The 20,986-nt window shown below is 47.0% G+C and overlaps 1 protein-coding gene across 1 annotated transcript; it reads right to left on the bottom strand.

Annotated features, from left to right (window-relative positions):
* Positions 1-780: 780 nt before the first annotated feature.
* On the bottom strand, positions 781-20,408 carry LOC150050459 (lipopolysaccharide-binding protein-like). Its single transcript, XM_090352851.1, has 15 exons — positions 20,237-20,408; positions 17,915-18,029; positions 15,583-15,711; positions 15,068-15,223; positions 13,936-13,999; positions 12,409-12,472; positions 10,662-10,753; positions 9,215-9,391; positions 7,537-7,746; positions 6,196-6,366; positions 5,062-5,129; positions 3,058-3,103; positions 2,319-2,382; positions 1,667-1,743; positions 781-984 (listed from the first exon to the last, which is right to left on the bottom strand). The coding sequence occupies exons 1-15, from the start codon at positions 20,358-20,360 to the stop codon at positions 952-954; spliced, it is 1,590 nt and encodes a 529-aa protein (XP_090208977.1). The 5' UTR covers positions 20,361-20,408; the 3' UTR covers positions 781-951.
* Positions 20,409-20,986: the final 578 nt, after the last annotated feature.

Here is a 20,986-nt window from a genome sequence, read left to right as displayed (position 1 = left end):
GCTTTTCTTATTCATTTGACTTTCCATATCTTTCCTAGCAAGAAAGCTTAGAGATAGAAGCCAATGAAAAAAAGGATCAAAATATTGAAATAAGGGTTGGTAGAATGAATAAATATCTGCTGTGCAGAAGCTAGATGTTTCTGTGGTGTTATCTACCAGAAGTACCTGCCCAGGAAGTAGCAATGGGAAGCTTTGAACCCATTAGGCTGATTCTTGTTCCCTTAACTATGACACTGAATGAGTGGTGCAACCATGCTGATCTCCGTGGGCTTTTTTTGCGGGGATGGGGGGAGGCAGTTTCAGTTGTTGAGTTTGAACTCTCGGCCTGGGTGCTGTCCTTGAGCCACTGTACCACTTTCGGTTTTCTGGTGGTCTTAGACTGGGCTGGCTTTGAACTGAGATACACAGATCTCGGCCTCCTGAGTAGGATTACGGGCATGAGCCACCGGTACCCAGCTTGGTCTCCATGTTTAATGAGCAGGCAGCTCTGAGTTGTGGTGCATGGCCACTGCTTGTATTTTTATTTATTTTTATGCCCGTCCTGGGGCTTGAACTCGGAGCCTGAACCCTGTCCTTAGGTTTTCTCAAGGCTTGAGCTCTACCACTTGAGCCACAGCACCACTTCTGGCTTTTTTCTATGAATGTGGTACCCAGGAATCGCATCTGGGTCTTTGTTCATGCTAGGCAAGCACTTGGCTTTTCCTTTGTAGGAATTACTAGAGTTATAAGGCAGAATGGAAGGCCGGGTCAATCCAAGAGACTGCACAGGGATGTGTGAAGGACTTTAATAAAGGAGGGAAAAGGTTGGGAAGTCTTGGCTTCATTGCGTGTGTCTTCACATGTAGGTTCACTCTGGGAGAAGAGGCAGAATGGCTGGAAGCCTTGGTCAAACCTGCAGGTCCAGCTGTGGTGATTGTCTGCATTTCCAGTCACAGATAGTCTGTCTTCAGCTTAACTGATGTCAGCCCCTAAGAGCAAGAAGTTCTATAGAGAGAACAGAAAGGATAGTCAAGAAAGGTCATTTAGCTGGTTACTGGTGGCTCACAACTGTGATCCTAGCTACTCAGGAAGCTGAGATCTGAGGATCATGGCTCAAAGCCAGTCCAGGCACTGAAGTCCATGAGACTGTTATCTTCCATTAACCACCAGAAAATTGGATGTGGCACTGTGGTTCAAAGTGGTAAAAATGCTAGCCTTGAGCAAAAAAAGCTTAGGGACTGCTCAAGCCCCGAGTTCAAACCTCACAGCTGACCAAAAGAAAAGAAAGGTCATTTGCTTCCTGTAAAGAATGCTGCTGGTAGGGCCAATTTGTTTCTACTCTACCAGTTGGGGAATCACAGCTCCACTAATGGTTTTTTTCATAGTTAATTGAGGATAAGATTTTCTTCCCTGGGCTGGCTTTAAACTGGCATTCTCAGATCTCAAGTCTCCAGAGTAGCTAGGATTACAGGCGTGAGCCACTGGGCCCAACAGTTCTGGCTTTTTTCTATGTATGTGGTATGAGGAATCGAACCCACGCCTTTATGCATGCTAGGCAAACACTACCACTAGGCCAAACTCTTGGTCCTGGTCTGTTTTGTCAGATTAGTTCTAGGATGTGTGGGAGTCAAGGGTTTTTCCCAGCTTCTCTGTGGGTTTTTGTTCCTCCACACATCCTATTTCTTACCTTGTAAGTCTGGAGCTCCATGTTTTTGAGGAAGGTGTCTCTTGGAAGAGGGAGTGGAAAACCCTCCTCAAGCTTTGCTGAAAGATGGACAGCCAAGAGGTGAGCTAGTGAGCTGCACACACCAGGAAGCGTGAAAATACAACCGTGGGGCCAGTTGCAGGGTTCAGGAGATATGGAGGCAAAGGCCTGGGAAAGGCAGCTCCTTCAGGGTGGACTGCATGAACAGCCTGAGAATCCCTCGCCCCCACCCACCACCCAGTGTCTGGGGCTGCCATACTGGGGCCTCATTCTTGAGGTCCTCTTCCTTCCCTTCTGTCTCTTCAAGGCCAGACTTACTGTTCTTATCTCCTGGGTGTCAAAGGTTTTGAAGAGACCAGTCACAGATAGGGGGAGGGCTGTGGATGCTCAGGCAACTCTTGCCCAAGTTTACCTCCAGCAAGGCCATGTAGCAATGTCACCTTGCTTGACTCAGCACCCAGAAGTTAAATCCAGCACCCCCTGACAGGCTCCTCTTCCTTACTCTGCCTTATCACCTGACACCCAGCTTGCCCCTCCTTTATCTCTTTGTCCACAATCAGTGCCTCCTCCCAGCTCCTATCCTCCATAGAGGACCCTGTGGAAGGGGTGGATCTTAGTTTTGCACTACTCTTACCGTTGAGGGAGGGATATATGGTGTTGAATGTGTAGTAATTCAAGATTGCATCCATCAAGTTCATCTAGAGCACAGGAGGGCCCAGGACAAAAAGACCGGAATAGGAATGAAATGGTGGAAAAACATCTGATCCCAGCTCTAGATCATCAATAAATATGTCATCACCCCATGTACCCCAGCTCACTCTCTCTGATTGTAAGCTCAATTGATGGTGCCATGGAGTGTGAACTCAAGGCCTGAGCCCTGTCCCTGAGCTGCTTTTGCTCAAAACTAGCATTTTGTCACTTGAGACTTCTTTTTTGTTGTTAGTTCTAGTGGAAATAAAAATCACTCAGACTTTCCTTCCCAGAATGACATTAAAGCTGCAGTCCTTATATCTGGGAAGGAAAGTCTGAGGCTCAGGCATGAGCTACTGGTGCCCAGTAGGAGATAATTTTGTCATCATGTCTTGCTTAACTCTGCCTGCCAATGCAGCTCCCATTTGAGATAAATACTATTAAGGAACTAATGTTCAGAAAGGTAAGTGACTTGCTCATGGTTCCACTAGCAGGTGATAGGGCTGGTATCTTACTCCAAAGCTTACTCCACGCTCTCTGAGCTTTCCCCACTTAGACCCTCACAGTCCTCATACACCAATAGCCTTCAGATACAGGTGTCAAGTCTAGAACCTTGGCATATCTTCTGAGGCCCATGAAACTGCCAAGCAAAGACATTCCGGAGATACTGAGAAATAACTCACATTGATATAACTGACATTGGAGTGTTTCAGTTCCAGTTTCAGTTTGCTGCATGAAGAAAGAAGCATATGTTAAGACTCAAATTTGAGCAGGACACCCATGGCTTGTGCCTGTAATCTGAACCACTTAGGAGGCTGAGATCTAAGGATCGTAGCTCAAACCTAGGCAGGGCAGGGAAGTCCATGAGACTCTTCAATTAACACCAAAAATCTGGAAGTAAGCCTGTAAGCCTAGCTACTCAGAAGGCTGAGAGGCAGGCACTAAAGAACGTGAGACTCTTAGTTTCAGTTAATCACTAGAAAATTGGAAACATGGCTGTTGCTCAGGGCTAAGGTGGTAAGCCTTGAGCTAAAGAGCTTAGGGACAGTGCCCAGGTCCAGAGTTCAAGCCCCATGAGTCACAAAAAAAAATGCTGGAAGTAAAACTGGCTCAAGTGATAAAGCACCAGGCTTGAGAGAAAATGCTAAGGGACAGCTTCCAGTCAGTGAGTTCAAGTCCTAATATTGGCATACACACAGAAAAGAGTCAAGTTTGCTGGGAGTGTGGCCTAGTGGCAGAGTGCTTCCCTAGCATACACAAAACCCTGGGTTTGATTCCTTGGTAACCCACAGAAAAACCTGGAAGTGGTATTATGGCCCACGAGGTAGAGCACTAGCCTTGGTCCTGATTACAAGCCCCCAGCCTGGCAAAAAGAGTAAAATTTGCTGAAAATCCCTCAAATTATGATGGGCCAGGAGTGTGGTCTAGCAGAAGAGTACTTGCCTAGTACACACCAAGTCCTGAGTTTGATTCTTTGGTACCACATACACAGAAAAAGCCAGAAGTGGTGCCATGGCTAAAGTGGTAGAACATTAGCCTTGAAGAAGCTCTAGGACTGGCAAAAAGGGGAAAAAAATATATGGTGTTATGATGTTATAAATATTAAGTAGGAAAAAATAGAATATTAAACTATGCACTATGTCTATTTATGTAAGAAATGAATTTGTGTGCATGTGCCAGGCCTGGGACCAAGGCACTGTCCCTGAGCTTTTTTTTTTTGATACTCAAGGCTAGCACTCTACCCCTGAACCACAGCTCCACTTCCAGAATTGGAGATAAGAGTCTCATAGAGCTGGATACTGGTGGCTCATGCCTATAATCCTAGCTGCTCAGGAGGCTGAGATCTGAGGATCATGGTTCAAAGTTAGACCCATCAGGAAAGTCCATGAAACTCATCTCCAATAAATTACTCAGAAAAAGCTGTAAGTGGCACTGTGGCTCAAGAGGTAGAGCGCTAGCCTTGAGCACAGAGCCTCAAGGACAGAGCTCTTGCCCTGAGAACCCAGGACAGGCACAGAAAAACCAAAACCAAAACAAAACAAAAACCCTCAGATCTGAGGATCAAGGTTCAAAGCCAGCCCAGGCATAAAGGACCTGAAACTCTTTTTTTTTTTTTTTTTTTGCCAGTCCTGGGCTTGAGCTCAGAGCCTGAGCACTGTCCTTGGACTTTCTCAAGGCTAGAACTCTACCACTTGAGCCTCAGCACCACTTCCGGCTCTTTCTATATATGTGGTACCAAGGAATCGAACCTGAGTCTTCGTGCATGCTAGGCAAGCACTTTAACCACTAGGCCAAACTCCCAGCCTGGACCTGAGACTCTTATCTCCAATTAATCTCTAGAAAATAGGAAGTGGGGCTTGGCTCAAGGGTAGGATGGTAGCCTCAAGCTGAAGAGTTCAGGGACAGCACCCAGGCCCAGTTCAAGCCTCATGATCCCTCTTACCCCTCCCACATGAAAGTCCATGGACTTTCCTGTTCTGACTGGCTTCAAACCATGATCCTCACTCAGATCTTAACCTCCTGAATAGCTAGATTATAGGCACGAGCCACTGGCACTTGTCAGAAGAAGTGCATTTTTGAAAGACTTGTTTTCCAGAGACATCTAGTGAACTAGACTAGTTGCTCTGCTACTGCTGTGATGTCTTCTTCCCTCTACCCAGCCTTCCACACTGTCCATGTTCACTTACCTTCCTCCAGTCACTGAACCCACGATCCTATTGGACTTCATGCTTATGCTGATGGAGACGTTAGTTTTCTAGGAAAGCAAAGCCCACTTTAGCATTCCATTGATTCCTGACACAGAAGACAAAGCTACCGGCCATTAGAACCCCAGGTCCTGTGGACACATGGACTTAGGCTCCCCAGGATGATAAATGGAGGGTGCAGGGAGAGGGGATCCATAGCTGAGAACAGGAAAGCTGAGTCTAATGGAGGTATCCATTTTAGTGGGAGAAGGGAGAGCACACTAAGAACTGGAAGCTTGGACTTATTTTATTTTTTTTTTGCCAGTCCTGGGCTTGAGCTCAGGGCCTGAGCACTGTCCTTGGACTTTCTCTAGGCTAGAGCTCTACCACTTGAGCCTCAGCACCTCTTCCGGCTTTTTTCTATGTATGTGGTACCGAGGAATCGAACCCGGGTCTTCATGCATGCTAGGCAAGCACTTTAACCACTAGGCGAAACTCCTGGCCGATAATTTGATTTTTTTTGCCAGTCCTGGGACTTATACGCAGGGTCTGAGCACTGTCCTTGGACTTTCTCAAGGCTAGAGCTCTACCACTTGAGCCACAGCACCACTTCGGGCTTTTTTCTATGTATGTGGTACCAAGGAATCAAACCTAGGTCTTCGTGCATGCTAGGCAAGCACTCTACCAGTAGGCCAAACTCCTGGCCACTGATCATTTTTATTTATAATTTAAATAGGATGATTAGATTTTTAAATGTAGAATTTTTAAAAAAATAAGAAAGTTAAAACATTTCAACTGAGTGAGTGAATGATGGGGTTGGAGATGTGGCTCAGTTGGTAGGGCACTAGCCAGCGAGTAAAAGCATCAGGTTCAAGCTTGAGTCCTGGTCTAGTCCAAAAGAAGAGGAGGAAGAAGAAGAAATAAAGGGGATAACTGAGGTGTCCTGTGGCTCAGATGGTACCTGACTTGATATATGGTAATTACATAGCTGGCCTGCTATGCAGACAGGAAGGTAGAGCCCACTGAGGTAGAAACAGCCTTTCCATATCTATGGGCAGGTCACCATCTGTCAGCGGAGCCAGAGCCTTTCACCCATGGTGACCATGCCCTTTGCTTCCTGGTCAAGGCTACACTTACCACCCTGAGCTGGAAGAGTGGCTTGCGTTCAGTGGAGTTGGGCAGGAGGGCGAAGGCTTGGATGTCCATGACGGGCATGAGGGTCACATTCCCAGGGCTGAACATCAAGAGTGGCTCCGTTGCTGGTGTTGCCTCAAGTTCCACCTGCATATTACGGTACAACCTGGACAGCTGGAGAGAGGGGAGACCAAGAGATACACAGAGACCTTGATAGGGATTCAGTAAAGCCAGAGGGAAGGGAGTTGTAGTTTTCTTTCTTTCTTTCTTTTTTTTTTTTTTTTTTTTTTCCAGTCCTGGGGCTTGAACTCAGGGCCTGGGCACTGTCCCTGAGTTTCTTTTTCTCAAGATTGGCACTCTACCACTTAAGCTACAGCGCCACTTCCAGCTTTTTCTGTTTATGTGGATTTGAACCCAGGGCTTCATGCATACTAGGCAAGCACTCTACCATTAAGCCACATTGCCAGTCCTGAGCTGTATTTTTCAGAGCTCCTTTACAACAAATATCTGTCTTGGTTGGATATAACACCCAGTGGATGGCTTGAGTAGTAGATGACCACCATACTACTTTCCAGTGCTAGTTTGGCTTGTCTAGAAGACAAGTTTGGAAGTGCAGCTTACCAGCTCTTTCTTACTCTTCTCCCCCTTACCCTCCATCACTTCCCAGCATGGCCTCTAAATAAACATTTAAGAAGTGGATGATTATCAGCTTAGTTGCAAATGATTAGCCAGCCCACGGTGCCATACATATATCTAAAAGAGCCTTTGTGTTAGTTGTTTTATCTCCTCCCTGAGCAAGCCAGTAGGGCAGCTGCTGGTAAACAGACCAGGAAAGTGAGTCCCAGTAAGGTTCAATTCCAAAGCAGAGAAATGGCAAATCTCACATTAAAGTGAGGTTTAAATCCACATGTTGCATCTTTATATCATGAATCAGAGTTGTGTGCCTCCAAAACTCAGCTTAATAAATTTCTTCGTGTGTGTGTGTGTGTGTGTGTGTGTGTGTGTGTGTGTATGAATACTAGGATTTAACCTCAGGGCCTAGGGGCTGTGAATGAGCTTCTGTACTGAAGGCTGGCACTGTACCACTTGAGCTGTACAGCTCCACTTTGGGCTTTCTGGTGGTTAATTGGAAATGAGGTTCTCACGAACTTTCCTGCCTGTACTGACTTTGAACTTCCATGCTCAGATTTCAGCCTCCTGAAAGTTTAGGATTATAGGATGAAGCCCCTGACACTTGGTTTTTCCCCCCCGGCTGATTTAATATTTAAACTGTTGACCTGCAGCTCATCGATGTTCGGACACAATCCTGGGAGCTGGCCCAGCTTGAGGGGCCTGAGCTCTCACCTGAGGAACCAGGGCCTGGAGTGTGTTGGTGTTTAGCTGCATGGGAAGGTGTAGGGGCCCCTGCAGTAGGGGAAGCAGGAAGTTGCTAGAATAGCAGAGCACCATTGTCGACAGAGGGGTGGATCCTGAGCTCTCACAGTTGGGCTTCCCGTTCTGCTTTCGCCATTTTTTGGCCGATTCTTTGGCAGCCAGTGTCATCAGGCTCTTCAGCTGTCAGAACGAAGGTGGCCGCACTTACCTCACAGGTTGCATGGGAAAAGTGCTCAGGGCATGCCTGTTAGTGTGACTTGGTATTTCTTTGGGTGGTTAGTAAAGCTGATCGTCTCACCCTCTCCTTCCCAGGTACCAGAACTGTGCGGCCACCTCAGAGCTCCCCACCGGTTCCTTCTTCCTTGTTCCTTAGGCTTCCTGGAAATCATCCTAATGACTCTTCCGGCTCTAACGCTGTCTTGCCATCTAGAAGGACCTCACATGACACAGCCTCATAACCTTCTGTTTAGCACTGTAGAGCATGACTATGAGAATGGGCAGCAGATCCCCAACCCCTCCTTCCTTTTAAATATTTATTTATTTATTTAATTTTTTTGGTCGGTTGTGAGACTTGAACTCTGGACCTGGGTGTTGCCTTGACCTCTTCAGCTCAAGGCTACTGCCCTACCCCTTGAGCCACAGCGCCACTTCTAGTTTTTCGGATGGATAATTGGAGTTAAGACTCATATGGACGTTTGGCCTAGTGGTAGAGTACTTGCCTAGAATGCATGAAGACCCAGGTTCAATTCCTCGGTACCACATATGTGGGAAAAACAAACAAACAAACAGAGGTGGTGCTGTGGCTCAAGTGGTAGATCTCTAGCCTTGAGAAAGCCCAAGGATAGTGCTTAGTGCTCAGGCCCTGAGCTCAAGCTCAGGACTCCCCCCCCCCCCGCCCACACACACACACACACACACACACACACACACACACACACACACACACATACAAAAAAAGAGGACCTTTGTGCCCAGGCTGGCTTGCTCCTCAGATCTCAGCCTCCTGAGTAGCTAGGATTACAGGTGTGAGCAAAATTTATTTATTTTAATCTGTGCGTGTGTGTGTGTGTGTGTGTGTGTGTGTGTGTGTGTGCGCGTGCATGCGTGCGCGCGCATGCAGTAGTGGGGCTTGCATTTTTACTCATGGCTGGTACTTTCCACTTTTGGCTTTTTGTTGGTTACTTAGAGATAAGAGTCTTTTGGATTTGTCTGCCTAGGCTGGCTTTGAACTGTGATCCTCAGTCTCAGCCTTCTGAGTCGCTAGGATTGCAGGTGTGAGACACTGGTGTCTTCCCTCTTCCTCAGCTACATCCCAGCTCTGTATTTTATTCTTGAGACAGATAGGGTCTTATTAACTGCCTAGGTCGGTATTGAACTCTTGATTTTTTTCTACCTGTCTCCTAGATAGCTAATATTTCAGGTAGATATTTCCCTACCGAACTACACCAAGCTTTTTATAGACAACAGCCCATGGACTCCCCAGGAAAAGGCACTATTAGGATTTACAGACAAGGAAACTGAGGCATGAGTTGGATTCAAATCCAAGTTTGACAGGCTGCCAATTCTACCTTCTCCTCCTTATAGTATCCACAGAGCCACATCCCATTTGAAGCTCTCCTAGGGCCCGCAGCCCCTGTCCACCACTCACGTGCTCATTTGTGATGGTGACATTCATGTGACCAGCCTGGTAGTACACTCTGCTGGCTGTGTTGAAGACGTATTCGGAGATGGCGAAGTAAACCATGCGATCATACTGTTGGGGTAACGTCAGGGCTGGGGCATCAAAGGGGACCGGGGAGCGCTGGCTTTGGCTGAAAAATTCACCCTGAAGAGAGATTACTTATCAGTTACCATAATTACTACCAGTGAGGGTGTGGAGCAGAAATGCCCAAAGCCTGGGGTTGGGGGGTAGTCTACTGGGGTTGGGTGGCAGCTGAGTCATTGGTCCTGACCTGAATATACTAAATATATATTAAGGCCCTATTGCATTTAGCTCCTGCAGCTGCCTGAAACCCTCCCATCTCTGCATCGCCTCTCCCCAGCCTAGGATGGAGGAGAGGAGGTACAGTACAGTAGAGAAGAGATAGACTGTGGAACTATACCCTACATCCTTACTAGCTGTGGAAGGTTGGGCAAGGCGCCATCTTCCTTTTGCCTCATAGTGATATGGAATCTCACTGAGCTATTCTGGACCCCCCTCTCCAAACTGACATAGAAGCAAGCATTAGTGAAATACACAAGAGTAAACCTCATTAGAAAATGTAGTCCACCAAAGCCTGGCTCAGCCCACAGAGGAGTAGCAGAATGAACAGGAGATGAAGAGTTGTGGATGTGTGCATTCCATACAGCTGCTATGACAGAGAGCCATAATCTCAGTAGCTTTAAACAATACAGATTTGTTCCCTTATGGATCTGAGGGCTTGTGCGTCTTGTGAAGGCTTTAAGGCCTTTGTCCTTTGCACCTGCAGAAGCCCACCTGCAGTCCTTGGCTCCTGCCCCTCCCATCACCTCACCCCCTGCTTCCATTCTTACCACCTTTGTTCTGTGTCTCCTGCCTTCCTATCCCAAGGCCTAGGTCACAATGAGCCCAGCAGGACAGACCAGGATAAACTGGCACATTAGTCACATCTGCAGGGTCCCTTTTGCCATATGCAGGAAGTTTTACAGATCCGAAGAGAACATAGGCATCACAGGGAGTCAGTTTTCAGGCTATTGTAAGGTCATGCACCATGGCTAGGTACTTCCTGGACTCTGGTTATCTCACTTTATCCCCACAGTACGTGCAGGCAAGCTTGTTACCCTTCCAATTTCAATAGAGCCTCAGAGATGTGAAGCAATTTTCCCAAGGTCTACCCAGTACATTCAGTGGTAGAGCCAGGATTCAAACTCATCTGGGAGTCAGAGGGATTTACCATGTTGACCCACAGAGCCCTACCTTAGGTGTTGGTCTGCAGTTTCTAGTGCCCCATGTGCCCACTGTAGTGTCTAAGATGTAAAAGGCAAAGGAGGAGTTGACTCTGGGAATAGAACTGATTTCCTAGCAGTTCTCAGTTCCAAGCATGACTCCCCCCTATCTCCCACCCCCAGGCCTTTACCTTAAAGAACATGATCAGGTCTTCGGGGGTCACTTGAGGATTTTGTACCAATCTATAGTCGATACCAGAAACCTGGTCAATTGTCATGGTGACTGTGAAAAAGGAAAGAGGCAGCCTTATGAACAAAGTAGCCCTGCATAGGTGTGAAAACTCTGGGGAATTCATTCACATGGGCTATAGTCTTTGGAAGATAGAAAAGGTACTGGGAGATGAGCTATGGAACTTGAAGCAAGAGACAATCAAGGGAGGTGGGGGGAAGGAGATGTTGCCTTTCCAAAAAAAATTATCTTTTTTTTTTTGTTTGTTTTTTGTTTTTTGCCAGTCCTGGGCTTGAGCTCAGGGCCTGAGCACTGTCCTTGGACTTTCTCAAGGCTAGAGCTCTACCACTTGAGCCTCAGCACCACTTCTGGCTTTTTTCTATGTATGTGGTACCGAGGAATCGAACCCGGTCTTCATGTATGCTAGGCAAGCACTTTAACCACTAGGCCAAACTCCCGGCCCCCCCAAAAAAATTATCTTATTTTTTGCTGGTCCTAGGGCTTGAACTCAGGGCCTAGGCGCTGTCCCTGAGCTCTTTTTGCTCAAGGCTAGTGGTTTACTATTTGATTCACAGTACCACTTCCATCTTTTTCTGGGTAGTTTCTGCCTGGGCTGGCTTCAAACTGGCATCCTCAGATCTCAGCCTCCTGATTAGCCAGGGTGACAGATGTGAGCCACCATGCCTGGATTTTGTTGTTGTTGTTGTTGTCTTTGAGGCTGTCCTAGGCTCAACACTACTGCTTTACCACTTGAGCCACAACTCCACTTTTAGCTTTTTGGTGTTTAATTGGAGATAACAGTCTCATGAACTTTCCTTCTCAGGCTGGCTTTGCACTATGATCCTCACATCTCAGCTTCCTGAGTAGTTAGGATTACAGGTGTGAGCCACCAGTGCCTGGTGGCACTGTAACATTACTTTTTTTCCTCATTCATTCATTCAGTATTTTATGCCAGGCACAATTCAAGGGGCTGAAGAGGGCGAGGCCAGCTATATAATGGAGATAGAGTAGAAGCTTGTAGCCTGGCTTGGGACAGGGAGTGGGAGAAGCTTCCTGTGGAGGTAGATGGCTGGGGTCTGAAAGAGGGGTGCTGATGGGTGAAAGGGGGGATTTCATGGGGAAGGACAGGCCTGGCAGAGGGAAGGGTGTGAATAAGGACTTTGCAGCAGGCGGGGCCTTGTATATCAGAGGAACCAATGGGATCCCATGTGGCTGCTTGAGTGACAGGGAGTAGGAGGAAGCTGCTTCTTCTAGCTTCTCCTGGCAGGCAGGGCCAGACCAGGCAAGGCCTTGTCACTAAAGATTGAGCTCAGAGTTCTGAGAGTCAGAGGAGTCTGCTGTGGATTTGAAAAGCAACTTGTGTGGCCATTGAAGGTCCCTGTGACTGATTGGGGGTAGGGCTGGAAGAAGCCTCAGGCTTCCTCTAGGAAACTTGAAGCACATTGTCCTGTTACATAACCCAGCCACAACCCACACATGATTCTCTCCAGTGAATTTGTGATTCCCTGGGTACCTCATGATGCCAGCAGCTTTTAAAGTCTCCCCACCCCCAAGACCCATGCTCCTCCATCTCCAAGCCTATAGGATAGAGGGAGATACTTAATAGGAGAAATTCTCCCAGGATTGTCCCAGGGTTTGACGGTTCCAGAGTACCCAGTGGTATAAAATCTGATGGCAGCAAGAAGTGGGGAAAGGGGAGAGTTCCCAACCTGGCAGGCTCTGGAGATAGGGCTTCAGTTTGGAGTCCACAGACTTCCTGACCATCTCGCAGATCTGCAGAAGGCAGTGAGAGAGCATGGTGAGTTCTTCCTACACCATTCTGCTTGACCGTGAATGCCTGTCACTGCAGGGGAACCTGGAAGAGTCCTTGCCCTGTCCTGCCTTTGTGTGTGTGCTAGGTGGTGAGGACTAGGATGGAAAGAAAGGAGAGACCACTGCCCACCTGCCACCCCAGGGGCCTGGGATTGGCAGTGACGCAAGTGACAGAGCACCTGCCTAGCAAACACAAGGATTTCAGTTCAATCCCTAGTATATTTTATGTAGGGATTAAGGAAGATTGAAGGTCAAGTGGGTCCATCAATGTGCTCCAAGAGACTCAAAGAGTAAATAAGAAATGCACCTCTCGTGCGCAGAGGCCTCACAAGGCCATGAGGTAAGAGGCGGGGAAGTTTAACCTCACAACTCTTGTTTGGATGGCATATTTTTTTTTTTTTTTGGCCAGTCCAGGGCCTGAGCACTGTCCTTAGACTTTCTCAAGGTTAGAGCTCTACCACTTGAGCCTCAGCACCACTTCTGGCTTTTTTCTATGTATGTGGTACCGAGGAATCGAACCTGGGTCTTCGTGTATGCTAGGTAAGCACTCTACCATAAGGTCAAACTCCTGGCCCCCAAGGATGGCATAATTTTTTTTTTGCCAGTCCTGGGCTTGAGCTCAGGGCCTGAGCACTGTCCTTGGACTTTCTCAAGGCTAGAGCTCTACCACTTGAGCCTTAGCACCACTTCTGGCTTTTTTCTATGTATGTGGTACCGAGGAATCGAACCCGGGTCCTCATGCATGCTAGGCAAGCACTTTAACCACTAGGCCAAAGTCCCGGCCCCGGATGGCATAATTTTTATCAGGGGGACAGAAGAGTCTTATTTAGGAAACCAGATGCCTAAGGTGTAAAAGATATCCCAGGTTTTCTCAAAGATTTAAACGTTACTTCCTCGAAGTAATTGTTTACATGGTATAATTTCTCACCAATATTTCTTTAATATTACCTACAAATAGATAATCAAATAACATACTGATGATGCCAAATTCCCATTTAGCATAGACGGATCACAGAAACTTTGGCAGAGTCATGACTTTTGCCTTTGCGTGGAGAATGAGGATGATTTTGTTATACAAATTCAAATGGCAACGTACTTAAGCATGTTAATGACATGCTTCCAATATCAAATATGTAGATATGAATGATTTATGTGCTACCAATCTTTTTTTTTTTTTTTTGGTTGGTTGTGGGACTTGAGCTCTGGGCCTGCACATTGTCCCTGAGCTCTTCAGCTCAAGGCTACCACTCTACTACTTGAGCCTCAGTGCCACTTTCAGTTTCTGGTGGTTAATTGGAGATTAGAGTCTCACAGACTTCCGTGCCCGGGCTGGCTTTGAACCTCAATCCTCAGATCTCAGCCTCCTGCGTAGCTAGTGTCAGTAGCCACTGACATCCTGGCTCCAATCATATCTTTTTGTTTACCTTTCGTTCCAAGTTTTTTTTGATGCTGTTTTCAATTTTTTTATGGAAAAGGTTTATGATCCAGCTAGAGAAAAGAGGAGAGAGGGTCAGTAAACAATTTTGATTAATCAGGCCTCCCAAGGGAAATAACCCAACAATGAGACCCAGATGAGTTTATCCCAAGGGAGGATGACCCATGTATGTATGATTGTGTGAACTTCTCCAGCATCCTACTCCTGCTTTAAAACCCACTTCTTCAGCCAGGAGTGTGGCCTACTGGTAGAGTGCTTGCCTAGCATGCACAAAGACCCGGGTTTGATTCCTCGGTACCACATACACAGAAAAAAGCCAGAAGTGGTGCTGAGGCTCCAGTGGTAGAGCTCCAGCCTTGAGAAAGTCCAAGGACAGTGCTCAAGCTGTGACCTCAAGCCCAGGACTGGCAAAAAAATAAAAACCCACTTCTTAATCTTCAGCATAGTTGTTCAATGTTTCTAACCCTACCCTTACCTTCAGCCTGACCCTTACTCAATCACTGTCCAATACGATTGGTCCATGGATAAGCATGTGACCCAACACAGACCAATGAAAGCTCTTCCCAGGGCTTCCCCAGGGTATATGAGAAAGGGTGCTCTCTCTTGCTGAGCATAAGGGATAAGGAAGACCTAGTTGCTAGTAACCATTTTTTTACTCTAGGATAGGGGATCTGAACTCAGAGACTCCAGTTTTTGCTTAACGCTTTTCCTCAAGGCTGGTACTCTACCACTTGAACCACATCTCCACTTCTGGTTAACTGTATGGACATAAGAATCTCATGGACTTGTCTACCTAGGTTGGCTTTGAACCACAATCCTTAGATCTCAGTCTCCTAAATAGCTAGGGTTACAAGTGTGATCCACAGGTGTCTAGTTTTATTTTTTAATGGTTGAGATAGTCTCACTATGTATCCCAGGCCTGGAGTTTATCATACCCCTAAGATTTATGTCTTCCCAAGGACTGACATTACACGTATGCACTGCCATGTCCAGCTTTGAGCCCTGATCTTGATGAGACTTAAAATACTGTTTTTTGGGTTTCATTAGACGAGCTAAACTGGGAGTGAGCTGGATGCAGAGAAAGTGCTGCCAGTCCACTATGAGTATAGGGGGTCACTTACCTTAAGGATCCAGAAAAGCGAACTCTGACAGGGCCAATTGAGTCGCTGCAGTGAGTCACAGAGACAGTTGGGCGTCCAGACTCATCCTTGCCCAAGTTCAGAGAAATGGAGATGGAAATGCCATCCATTGAGAGCTGAAAGCCGCCACGGAGGGTGCTAGTTGGGATAAATGAGAAGCTATGTAATCAAGGTCTTCTCCTAAGGAGAAGAATCTAAGGATAATGACCTAGATTTGCATCCCAGGATCTCACAAACTAGCTGTGGCTCTTGTTTGGGCCATTTTGGCTCATTAATTAGAACACCCAGTGTTTATTGTTTTCGTTTTTGTGCCAGGCACACTGCTGAATGGCTTACTTCTGTTTTATTTAATCTACCAATTGTTAGCCCCATTTCACAGACTGAAGCTTCTGAATTCTTAAGCCTGGATACTTTTGTAAAAATAGACATTGAAGAACTAGAACTTGAATCTAGGGTGTGTGGGGGCAGAGTCACACTCCCATTAGGTTATCACTCACATGAATGCTTTTTTCACCTTCCAGTTCCCGCTCATAGACATGTAGTTGTTGGATAGAGATGCTTTGATTCCTTGCTTTGGAAGTAGACTCAGATCTGAGTTCCGGAGCACAAATTGATGAATTTGCAAGCTAAGGAAGGAAAGCAGAAAAGCCTGAATATATCCATCATGGAATAAGCCCTGAATGAGTCCCCAGAGACGCCTCAGGCCTCCATGCTTATTTTCAAATACATTGGTCTAAACTACAAAGGACCATCCACGCAGCTCATTCATGTCTGTTCATCTGCTGAGTCCTCCAGGGTACCTTTCCCAGCCTGAAAGTCTTTAGCCTTCCTCTTTCTTTTGACACCCATTCCATCATGGCTCTAGTTAGCCTGCTGGATTGACCTTCACTACCTCCAGGATCCCGCAAACTGGCTTTGTAGATGTGTCCAAGGGCTTCTTTCCCTTGTATCCTCCTTTACTCATACCTGCCAGTAGTAACAAAGGGGTTGGGGGGGCGGTGTCCTTAGTATGTGTAAGGTCCCGGGTTCCATCCCCAGCACTACAAAAAAGTAAGGAAACTATGTCTAAGCAAGGCATCTTGTCCTTACAGACATCCTGTTGTCTTGCTGGGTGGAGGGGACTGCTGCTCTCTAGCCCTGATGTAAGTCTTGGCAGAGCTTGTAGGCAACACAATAGAAGGTATGTAAACCTTCCGAGAGACAGGTGCTGTTCCCCAACTCTGCGATAAATCTCTTTAGCCAATACAATAAAAAGTGTGTCAACAGTCCAGAAGACAGCTGCCGCTATCCAGTCCAGATCCGGCCCATCCTTTCCAACCTGGAGATTCCACTGAAGTTGGAAAGTTCAAGGACTGCCTTGCAACTCCCTGGAGGGACTCTACATCATCATCCTGACCACCCCCCACCATGGTAAAAAGAGATGGGACTCCTGCCTGGCTCCATCACACATGGCTGGTTCCTGGTGAGAAGCTGCTGGAATTTTGTGAGGCATTCTTTCTGTAGTAAATAGATTTGTAAACCTTACCCAGGCTGAGCTGTAAAAGGATTGGAGCCAACTTTGACTGCTGGAGACTCCTTAAATTACAAGCAGAAATGGCCCAGGCAAAAACTAAAGGGGAACTCTGGGCAGCCTTAGTAAAAACGTGTTGTTTAATGCTAATAGAACAGGGCTAGTACAGAAAATCCTCTGGTAAATGTTGTTAAAGTAACTTGATTAGGTTCATGCTCCTAAGCCCAATGCCGCTCTTGCATTGAGGGATCAATGATTTGATTTCATAGTCATAAAACCAGTGGGAAATGAAGTAAGGAGATTGGGCCTAAAAAATATGTCTTTTCCCTTCAGACATCCTGGTGCCTTGCTGGGTGGAGGGGACTTTCCACCCAGCACTAAAAAACCTAGAGGTGAGAGAAGCCATTCATTGAATTGCGATGTCATGCTGTTTCACCTTAGGAGAGTTTTGCTGCAGGGAATGCTGGCCTTCAGTTTCCACTCCATGGTCTGATTGGCTTGCCTCTGATGATCTCCACATGTGGAAAGTTTGAAGCATAACCCCTAATATGGAAAGTTTAGTTCACCTCCTGAGCTTGTGCCTGAGTATGTCCATGGAAGGCCTGCTTTTGTTAAGGTCCCTACCCCAAGCATGTCTTTTTGTCTTTAAAATGTTGGTTCAGGCTGGGAGTTTGGCCTAGTGGTTGGGTGCTTGCCTCACATGCATGAAGACCTGGGTTCAATTCTTCGGTACCACATACATAAAAGAAGCCAGAAGTGGTGCTGTAGGTCAAGTGGTAGAGCTTTAGCCTTAAGAAAGCCCAAGGACAGGGGCCTGGAGTTTGGCCTAGTGGTTAAAGTGCTTGCCTAGCATGCATGAAGACCCGGGTTCGATTCCTCGGTACCACATACATAGATAAAAGCCAGAAGTGGTGCTGAGGCTCAAGTGGTAGAGCTCTAGCCTTGAGAAAGTCCAAGGACAGTGCTCAGGCCCTGAGCTCAAGCCCAGGACTGGCAAAAAAAAAAAAAAAAGAAAGCCCAAGGACAGTGAGTGCTGAAGCCCTGAGTTCAAGCCCCAGGACTGGCAAAAATAAATAAAATAAAATAAGATAAAATCTTGGTTCAGGCTCTGTTCTAAGTTGCAGGACCTTGAAACAGGAATCCAGCTGTAGACGCAGGCTCTCCAATAAAGACTCCCAACTCAACCTCTCAAAATGGGGTTTCTCTGATTCTCACCAACAGCCAGAGGTTCTCTCTTTACTCCACTGCGGAGTCTGTATTGATCTTGGTTCCCACCCTTCCTCCTTAGCTGTCCCGGAAGTAGAGAAAGGAGACCTCACCTATGAAAATCATAGCTGATTGATCCAACCCAACCAATCTTGGAGCGTCCTGAGAGATTGGGCACTGTGATGGTAGATAGCTCCTTCTTCAGAGTGGCCATTGCATACTGGTGGGCTGGAGTTGGAGGGAGAGGGCAAAGGAAGCGTCCTTGATTAGTACATTATGTGGGAGACAGCTTGGGGAGCTGGGCTTTGTCATGGAGTCCCTGCGATTGAATGCCACTTACTGTTGAGGCAATCCTGAGTGAATCCCTTAAATTCCCCAAGCCTCAATTTCCCCATCAGCAAAATGGTAATAATGACACTAACTTGATCCTAAGAATTAAATGAATTAAATTGTCGGAGACATTCTCCCCCTCCCTGAATTCTTAGTGTAAGAATGTGCCTGCATCTTGTAGTTAGGTCACTAAGCAACACATGCCTGCTTGCGTTGATATGCAAACATCCTACCACCTGGCCTCTGAGCAAACATCTTACTACCAGACCCCCTACCCCGAGCAGTTTCTATACCCCAACCCCCTCCTGCCTCTCCTGAAGAGGCATGTAAACCCCTGTGTAAAAAATAAAATTTGCAGCTTGATCAGGATGCTTGTCTTGCTGCCTTCTTCGTGTCTCCTGTCCCTTTCATTCCTCTCTCTAGGTTCTTGGCCCTAGTTGACGTCCTGCTGGACCGGACATTAAATTCTATCAGTGAGGTCAGACACTGGTGGCTCATGCCTGTAATCCTAGTTACTCAGGAGGCTGAGATATGAGGATCAAGGTTCAAAGCCAGCCTGGGCACAAAAGGAACTGAGACTCTTACCTCCAATTAACCTCTAGAAAATGGGAAGTGGGGCTTGGCTCAAGGATAGGGTGGTAGCCTTGAGCTGAAGAGCTCAGGGACAGTGCCCGGGCTGAATTCAAGCCCCATGACCCCCCCCCCCACACACACAAAGAAAAAAAGCAAAGGAGTTAATGACTCAAGTGGCAGAATGCCAGCTTTAAGCAGAAAAGCTAAGGGAATAGTGCCCAGGTCCTGAGTTCAAACCCCAGTACTAGCATAAAAAAAGCAAAAAAAAATTATCAGTAAGTCACAGTATCAGGCAAGTGATCATCACTGCCCCTTATTTATTCAGCAAGGGCTTGAGCAAGAATGAAGTACAGGGGCATCTGTAGGACTTGGTTACTGTAGTGGTGAAGGGGAGGGGAGTATCAGACCTTCCGCTTCTGTGCTGTTGCTTAGGTCCTATGTCTTCAATGCAGATTCCTAGGCTCCATTCCAGTCAGTTTTGAGTGGATCCTTACATGCTCTACATTAATATATGTCCCCATTCTTTTTTTCTTTTGTCAATCATGAGGCTTGAACTCAGGGCTTGGGCACTGTCCCTGAGCTCTTTTGCTCAAGGCTAGTGCTTTACCACTTTGAATCATAGTGTTACTTCCAGTTTTCTGGTGGTTAAATGGACATAAGAGTCTCACAGACTTTTCTGCCAGGGCTGACTTTGACTCGAGATCCTCAGATCTTAGTCTCCAGAGTAGCTACGATTATAGTTATGAGTCACCAGTACCTGTCCCTAGTTTTTTTTGTTGTTGTTGTTGTTTTTTCTTGCCAAACTTGGGGCTTGAACTTGGGGCCTGGGCACTGTCCTTAAGCCTTCTCAAGACTAAGGCTCAGGACCGAGTGTGGGGCCTAGTGTTAGAGTGCTTGCCTAGTATGCATGGGGTTCAATCCCTTGGTACCACATACACAGAAGAAGTTGGAAGTGATTCTGTGGCTCAAGTGGTAAACATTAGCCTCAGACTGGCAAAAAAAAAAAAAAAATAGCTGGGCCTGGAGTTTGGCCTAGTGGTAGAGTGCTTGCCTAGCATGCACGAAGACCTGGGTTTGATTCCTCGGTACCACATACATAGAAAAAAGCCAGAAATGGTGCTGAGTCTCAAGTGGAAGAGCTCTAACCTTGAGAAAATCCAAGGACAGTGACCAGGCCCTGAGCTCAAGCCCACTACTGGCAAAAAAAAAAAAAAAAAAGCTAACGCTTTACCACTTGAACCACAAGAACACTTCCATCTTTTTCTGTGTATGTGTTAGCAAAGAATCGAACCCCAGGGCTTTGTGCATGCCAGGCAAGCACTCTACCGCTAGGCTACACTCCCTGCCCCCCTAGGTCTTTTAATGTGAGGGAAAATGCTGGTCTACTCCTACTCCTCTTGGTCCCTCCCAGACTTAAGATGGGGAAATAGAAGCCGGAAAGGTGACAAATGCACAATTTGCAACTCCAGCTGATGTCAGAACCTCAGCCTGCAATAGATGGTTGACAGAGGAAAACAGTTCCAGCCACTTACCATATTCCAGGCCTTTTCTGGTGATCTGGACCACAATTCCAGGATTGGAGGCCCCTTCTCCAAACCTGGAGCTCCCCATCAAAAGCAGCAGGACCACCGCCCCACAGTGTAGTCTAGCCTCCATCCTTGATGCCAGCCTTTTCCTGGGTGGAGGCTTGTAGACTAAAGGTAACAGTGGAGGCCCAAGTGCTTTATAAAGACAGGCTAGAGGAGGAACTGAGCCAGCTTGTGGGGGATGGGGAGGTGGGGGGGGTGGGAGGACTGTTTAGGGGGGGGATGAGATTTCAGAACTCTGGGGACAGTTTCCAGCAACTTGAAAGAGAGAGAAGGTTGTTTGCTTGTGAAATCATTGGAGGGTTTTTTTTTTAATGTAGAGTAGCGGAAGGGGTGCCACACCTCCAATTGCTTCCTCTTCCAAGCCTTCTGTCCACCGCTATCAGAAGACCTCCCACACATCACATCTCCAGCTCAACACCCTCCATTCATTCCTCATTATCACTGTTTGGAGACTGAACACCCAGCCTGGCGGTGAAGGCCAAGTGGCTGCCTGCCACCAACCTCTCCAACCGGATCTTCCACTGGCCCCAGCCAGCCTAATGGCAGTCTGTTCTCTAGCCCAGCTGGAATCCACTGAAATCTCCTGGGATCTGTGGTTCTCCCTTTAAGCCAAGCAGAGTCATCTTAAGTCACAAGCACAATCGATGCTCCACTACGCTGGGCTTCCAAACACTGTTGGATGTTTCCCTTGCT

The sequence above is a fragment of the Megascapheus bottae genome, chromosome 18 (assembly GCF_031878675.1).
Source record: "Megascapheus bottae isolate mThoBot1 chromosome 18, mThoBot2.hap1, whole genome shotgun sequence".
Lineage (NCBI taxonomy): Eukaryota > Metazoa > Chordata > Mammalia > Rodentia > Geomyidae > Megascapheus > Megascapheus bottae.
Note: the sequence above shows the minus strand (reverse complement) of the source record. Positions and strands in the feature narration are given on the sequence as shown.